General features: G+C 35.9%; 1 protein-coding gene across 1 annotated transcript; it reads right to left on the reverse strand.

Annotated features, from left to right (window-relative positions):
* Positions 1–1,122: 1,122 nt before the first annotated feature.
* On the reverse strand, positions 1,123–7,951 carry psmg1 (proteasome (prosome, macropain) assembly chaperone 1). The gene is made up of 7 exons (XM_007247275.4): positions 7,745–7,951; positions 7,214–7,317; positions 5,547–5,704; positions 5,341–5,403; positions 3,808–4,006; positions 3,235–3,365; positions 1,123–1,303 (listed from the first exon to the last, which is right to left on the reverse strand). Exons 1-7 carry the CDS (start codon positions 7,867–7,869, stop codon positions 1,226–1,228), a joined length of 858 nt encoding a protein of 285 aa, XP_007247337.3. The 5' UTR covers positions 7,870–7,951; the 3' UTR covers positions 1,123–1,225.

Genomic DNA, 7,951 nt, shown 5'->3' on the forward strand with positions numbered 1-7,951 from the left:
AACAGCAAGCTATATATAGCTTTCCAAATATTCCAAAACTATTAGATAACAAATATTAAACACTCGTTTTAGACTATCAAACTTAAAAGAAAAACTTTATAAACATTTTATTAATCTTACTAAAAATAAGGTAATGGAAAATTATACAGATTCTTGTTGGATGAACTTAATATTAACGCAAAACAAGTACATTATGTTCCCCTGCACTTTTTAGTATAAACTTACTACATTAATTATCTTATGTTAACAGCCTTAAGATGGTTTGTGTAAATCATGAACATGACTAATCACTGCTGATCTAGCTTCTAAAATCAAAGGCAGGATTCAAAATAGATAAGTTAAAATCAGTAATGTTCCTTCAACAGAAATTCTGCTTAGCTGAAAGCTGGAAGCGCGTTTCGTACCACTGTGATGCATTTACAACTTCAGGACTTATCAGCGAGTGATTAAAAATGTTTGTCACACACAGGTTTCCATGTAATAAAGCTGTTATTCCCCTATGATGACAGAGTAAAACTGAAAAGCTGTAAAACGTACATGTTCTTCAGACACACCCACTTCTTACGTTTGTGCCATTCATTTAACATAACTGTCAAACTTTTTATTTCCATTTGACCCTGTAGCCACCTTTGGCCTGTCATTCTGTCATTCACACTGCCACACTAATGGCTCATCTGTTTAATTTGGTAATACCTCTATAATAATGATCACCTACCTACTGGTTGCAATATGATGTGTATTTCCACTCATCCTCTTTCACTGACAAAACATTGACATTTTTTTTTTCTCCACTAAACTAAAGTCTCTCCATCTCCAGTGTCTAATAAAAAAATATCCAGAGGTTTTTCCTGTGCTAAAACTTGAAGAAATATATATATAAAAAAATCTATTTCTAAAACAGTATTCTGCTATACTGTAAGAAGAGAGGGTTATAATTATAAAATGGTCTCTTAAAGAACCAACTATCCACTAAAAGGGAAAGTGGAACGTAATGTTCTCTACAAATGTGTGTCTTACAACTGAAAGGCAACACTGAGCAGAAGCTGAAACTTGGCTTGGAAGTTAGCACCACCTGCTGTCCAATAACAGCATTCATAAAAAAGCACACATTCAAATTACAACCACATTGAACAGTGTCTGTGTTTAATAGCCATAAAAATAGATATTTTACAAAACAAAAGGAAACATGTGCATTGTACACTTCAGAACCACTAAAGTGCTGCCTCTATGTGTAGAGGTTGCTTTGGGCATCACTGATCTGGGTTAACTTTTGTAGTACCTCCACACTTGGGCAGGCCTCCAGCTAGAGTGGAAGAGAGAAGAATTTAAGTTGTTTTTTTCATATACACAGACAACATAATACCTATTGTACACAAAAAAGCAAAAAACAGTCATAGCTAAAACTGTGACTGCAATAATAAGTCAATATTACCAACAATGTCGACCAAAAATTTTCCAATTACCAAAAATTGTCGACCCCAAATGTCAAATAATCGTTTTTTTTTATGCAACTCAGACATGTATAGTACTGAAGTAGGACTGGCACTATTGAGTAAGTAGTAAAATGCTGTATTTGTATTTACTGAAATATCATTTTTTTCTACTTCCATTTTTCCTTTACTTTCAAATACATTTTTATGTGCTGCATCATTATTACTTACAATTGTAAACGTTAGGAATCATTTCAAACCCACATTATCACTAAAGCCAGAGCAGTAGATGGTTTGCATCACCAGATTTAATGAAGCTCCTCATTATTAAGCGATCACGCTGATCTTATAAGAACATCTCGCTGCTCCCATTATTTTACTCTGAGAACTTTCCATTGCCTTCTGTAGTAACTACAGAACACAGTACTGTGCTTTTACTTTCAGTACTTGAGTTGTATATTTTAAAATAAAGTCCTACTAGGGGTGTGAAGAGATCTCGTGGCATGAGATGTCGCGAGATTAAAACGGACGATATATCTCGTCAGGTTTAAACCTGTCTCGCGGGATCTGGCAACCCAGTAGCGATAGCGATAGAGTATGATGGCTGAGCAGTGAGAGCAGTTCTCAGCAGAAGAGGAAAATTCGGGCTACTTTTAAGTTGTATATCTGGCTGCATTTTGGCTCCAGTGGAAACAATAAACAGTAACAGAGTGACCAACAAGACACAAACCATATATAAATACTGTGAGTAAATCCTACACGTGACTGTTTCATAGGCACATAGGCTCTGTACTGTATTTAAAAAATAAAGTTCTGTCTCTGTTTGCACTTCAAGCATAGTCTTAATATGACTGGATATGGTTATGCATAGTTAAATTACAAGAGATTTAGCAGGAAAAAAACACAAACCATAGGCTTAAATATGACTGGTTGTGGTTTGCACTTATTGTTTGCATTATATAAGACCTAGAAGTTTTATTTTTATTTTTTATTCTTATTCTTATTTCTATTTCTTATAGAATCAATGTGTGAGAGAAACCAGTCTGTTAAGTTTGCGTTAAATGATTTTGTCAAATAAAACTCTAGTTTTCAAGCCATTTTTCATTTTTGGCATTTTCTTTAAAATTTTCTCTCGTCTCGTTCTCGTGAACCCAGTATCGTGTCTCGTCTCGTCTCGTGATATTGGTGTCTCGTCACACCCCTAACTCCTACACAAGTCACTTTTTTGATAGAGCACTCGTACTTTTACTTAAGTCTGGGTCTGTTGTACTTTATACATGTTTAAAGTACTTTATGTTTAAATGCCCTAAACAAAGTGCTGGTGACAGAAATGTAATGTGGGTGGGGGTTAAGGGCTGCTCTACGTTCACACTCAGCTTGCTCACCTAAAGTTACAGACAACAGATTACATATTTTCTCACTAAATATTAGAATATTTCACATTTAGACGTCTTCTGGGCATTTAAATAACATACTCTAACGCTACTATGCGTCTATAGTTTTGAAACGATAAAGGAAGCTAGTAACCGTGGCCACAGGTAGCAAAGACAGAGTATATGTCAGAAATGGCTAACGACAAACTAATCAGAAACATGATTGGAAAAATAACAGTCAGATTAGTCGACTATCAAAATAATCTCTTGTTGCAGTCACAAAATATTTTGAACATTAAAAAGGAATCACACAGTGAAAAAGGTTAACAAACTCTGGATTTACCTCGCCAAAGCTGACTGAACTGATGTGTTTACACATCATGTGGAGAACCTGTTAATAAAACACATCTAAACATCCCATAAATACTTACCTTCACTGATGTGCTGAGACATGAGAGGGCGGGTTTATAGGTTTCCATGGTAACTGAGTCTGGGTGAAGGACATCAGTGTAGCACTGGAAGAGCACGGCTGGGATGCGCTGAACCTGGCAGTGGCTGAGCACTGAGGACCATCAGAACAAACACAGGTGCTATGATTAGTCTATGAGCTTTGCAGATAAGTGAAAACTGTCAACCTGTGTCATTTGCAGTTTGCCACACACCATGTAGAGGACACAGCTAACATGTGAAAGAAGGTGCTGTGGTCATATGAGACCAAATTGAACTTTTTGGCCTAAATGCAAAGTGTGTGGCGAAAAAAAAAAAACACTACTCATCACCCTAAACACACCATCCTGTGAAACGTGGTGGTGGCTGCATCATAGAGTGGGGATGCTTTTCTTCATGTACTATTAGTGTTATAGTGTGATATGAAATACGATTCACAAATGAAAATGTTTTTTTTTTTTAGCTCATTTCTATTGGCCTTTACTATTTAAACCTATTGACTTTGGCAACTCAGTGCATTAAGAGTCCCAGTTGAGTTCTGTTAAAGTGTGCTGTACCTGCAGCAGGAAGGCCGGTAACAATGTTGGGTTGCTCTAGCAGAGGGCAGAGCATGGAGCCTGTGTAAGAGCTGGTTTTCAGTGCACGCAGGAATGGAGTACCACTTCCATTCAGGTAGTCTGGAGTTTTATACTCGGCCAGAGTAGAGTCGGAAAGAACAGTCACATTCAGGCCTCTCCTCTGCACGCTGCTCAACACCTGCAGCAAACACAATATTGGTGAATTCCATGTAATATGGATTAAACAATAAAATTTTATTTAACATAACATAAGACATCAGGCAAAAGGAACTGTGCATACTGTAGTATTTAAAATGTGATATAGTAAAAACTATTAACAGGACATGAAAAATGTATATAAAATAATTAACATTAAATAAATAAATAAATAATTATATAAATCTTTACACCATTTTTTAGAGAGAACGTGCAAAAACTAAAAAGAAATTAAATTAATGTCCTTCCAAACATAGATATGTAAGATCTGACACCAAAAGAAGAATAAACGGCACTATGGAAAAGTATGGTTTGGGAGAAATGACACATCATACCATCAAAACTTATATCATCATGCAATTCAATTTCTATTTTAAATGCTTTGAAAATAGATTTAAATATACAGTAAAATTGAAATCCTTGCAAACTCTCATACATACTATCTCCACCTTGTGGCCAGAATGGAAACATTACCAAAAAAAGTGAGTCTGTTGAATAAGCTATTTATGTCACTGTTGTGCCAGAAGAACTGATCCTGAAACTAAACTGATTATGCCAATTAAAAGTGCCCCAACAGTGATTTATTGACTAAATCGAATTTTTGTTTTTGATATTGCCTGTATAAATGTGACCAATATATTATTCTGAACTGATCTGCCTTCATAAAAGCACCTCCGCAAACAAACCCTAATAAAAAAAATACCTTTTTTATTAGTGCCTTTTTATATGCATATTACACAAATAATTAGATAAGTGCAGTAATACTTATGACAAGTAGACATGTAAACAGCATACACAGATGGGGGAAGCTCTAGGAATCACATTAAGAAATCCAAAAAGGCTGAATTGTATACTCCTGACCAAGTATTTTTTTTAGTGAAGACTGTAGTCTTCATCTGTACACAATATATGTTCAAGGTAAGTTTTAGTATTAAATGACATTTCATCTTATTCTGTGAGTTTATTGGCTGGTTGAAAAGCTAAAATCTGATCAATGTTGTGAGTTTTTAACAATATCTGATTACCCAAGTTCACACTAAACACTAAAGATCACAGAGAACACTTTGAACAGATTACTGATTACTTCTACAGTATTTTTTCTAGAGATCTTCTAAAGTAATTAGGTTAGAAAATACACTCACTGTCATTATCAGCCAAACAAAGTTTTACTTTAAACTTGAATGACACACACTACAAGACAAAAACCTTAGTCTGTATGAAGCTTTTTTTTCACTTCTCTTCACTTTTTACTAAAAATGTAATTTGGGATATATCATATGTGAACAAATTGATTGGAATACGTCCTTTATAACTTACTTTTTCAGCGCACTGGAACAGCTGGTCTTCAGCAATGTAACATGTACACTGGCAGATGAGTACCTGAGGCAAACACAACATAACACTCAGTGAGCTTCTCTTACTCTGAAAGCAAAGGTTTTATTGTCCAGGTTCAAAATGAAGACAAAATAAAGCACAAGGTAAAACCCTTGCCAGGTGTCGGAATATGTCAATATTATGCTTACAGATGGCGAGCTGTTCTGCTGGTATATGATGAAGCTCGGCTCTCCGGGCTGAGGAACTGTGTCTGGTCGACTGGAACCACGGCTCCTTTCATTCCACAAAGAAACCCATCCTACCTGTGTCCAACCTTCAGCACTCAGCACATACGCAGAGACAAAACCTGATACCAGAAACACAAATATAAAGTGCATAACAATTTACATTTATGTTTTTATGTATAGTATTACAGTTTCTACAGTTATTGCATGCCTTAAGACTGTCTTACTTCAGTCCAGAAAAAACAGAAATACAGAAAAAAACAATCGTCATTATGCTAATGTTCCAACTTTTTAAACATATACACTGACCATTCACTACACAAAAAACACCTGCTTGTTTATACACTGACAATTTTACCAGCTCTATTTACCATATAAAAGCTATTTTCACTGCTATCTATTGTTGAAATGCCTGGTGCAACTGCCTTGGTCCATTAGTTTCTCTGCATTATCATCATTCACAGAGTTCTTCAATTTTAGAAGAAGTTAGAGCACATCAGTTTCATTGGCCCTAGAGTAAAACCCTGTGGAACGCCACAAGAGGCTATATCAACCAGCAGTCACCAACAGTTCACAACATGTTCTGCATTACGATTAATAGCTAAATAAGGTAGTAAACATTGTAGTCCATTACTTGGCACTCTTGTTGTTTTCCTCTGTCTAAATCCTTTTAATTTTTCAGTAGGGGTATTGTATTAATCAGAAACAATAAATCAAACAACTTGCCTAATCATACTAACTTACAGATTGCAAAAGTGGGCAAGCTCGACACAACAGGTAAGGAAAAACTGGTGAAAGATGACACCTATATGTGTGAATTACAGGTCTAGCTTACTGTGTAAAAGCCGGTGTGTGATACACATGTTCCTGTGAAATGGTTCGTAGGTAGTAGTTGAAAGTTTAAGTTTGGTCATTGATGGTACATGGTCTAAAAAGTTTGAGAACCATTGCTCTAGTCCTTCAGTGGTCACAGGATGCTGTTATTAAACTGGATATGTCAGGTTGGTGGATTATTCTAGTCCAGCAGAACTGCTGTGTCTGATTCGCTCATCCTGTGGGTTCTTATATATTCATAAATGTTCATTACATATCAGGGTGATAGGAGGATAATTAAATATACAGAGAGAAATAAAAATTATAGTCTGTAATTACTGTACAGAATTTCAAAGTGCTCATATACAGGTCTGATAAACATAAGAGACCACTTAAAAATGACGAGTTGCTTTGATTTTACTAAACTGAAAACCTCTGGAATATAATCAAGAGGAAGATGAACAATTACAAGCCATAAAACCAAGCTAAACTGCTTGAATTTTTGCACCAGTAGTGGCATAAAGTTATCCAAAAGCAGTATGTAAGACTGGTGGAGGAGAACATATCTTGTTTTCTTTGCATTATTTGAGGTCTGAAAGCTCTGCGTCTTTTTTGTTATTTCAGCCATTTCTCATTTTCTGCAAATAAATGCTCTAAATGACAATATTTTTATATGGAATTTGGGAGAAATGTTGTCTGTAGTTTATATATAAAACAACAATGTTCATTTTACTCAAACATAAACCTATTTTTTATAGTTAAAATGTACAGTATTTACAGAAGCATCAAATAAAATAAAATTAATAATAAGGTCTTACCTGCAGCACTGGGTCCCACTGCTATGATCATATTAGAACATTGGAGCTGTCCAGAGCTCTCCAGGGTTTTTGAAACTTCTGGACACCACCTAACTTGCACCTCCCTGTGGTCCACAAACAAAACGTGTTTTAATGTATTTCAGATATAAACAGGAGGTTTTAAGAAAATATATAATATGTTTATTATTTTTGTAAACATGTAGTCTGGGTGTGAGGAATAGAAGATAAAGGTAAAGTGAAACTGAAAGCAGAGAGTTACTGTAGCTAGTGGACACAAGTGTGCACAGTCATTCATTGTTGTTGTTGTTAGCTGGATAAAATCTTAATAAAGGTGAACAGTGCTTGTTAGCCTAGCACTATAACACAAGCAAACATTTATAAAGCTATAATTCAGCAGCAGCGAACCACAGCTTGATAAGGCAGCTAGTTTAGGGGTTTCTCTCACCGGCTGAATAACTTAACTAGCCACCGCTAGCCTAGCTAGCAGCAGTTCAGCACCAGACTGTCAGGAAGCTAATTAAATAACGTTACCTTTTCTCCTCTATTTCCCGTCGAATTTGTACATCTTCTTCATTTTCGTCCTCTAAATCGTCGTATTCATCCTCTTCCACCGCCCTCGAGTAAACAGATAAAACCTCTCCAAAATATGTTGCCATTATCACAATTTAGCAAAGCCGTGCCTTCCCAAGTGCGTGGAGCTGTACAGCAGGGAGGGTGTTGTGCCGAGTTGTGCTATCC

The sequence above is a fragment of the Astyanax mexicanus genome, chromosome 20, assembly GCF_023375975.1.
Source record: "Astyanax mexicanus isolate ESR-SI-001 chromosome 20, AstMex3_surface, whole genome shotgun sequence".
In the NCBI taxonomy this organism is placed as follows: Eukaryota; Metazoa; Chordata; class Actinopteri; order Characiformes; family Acestrorhamphidae; genus Astyanax; species Astyanax mexicanus.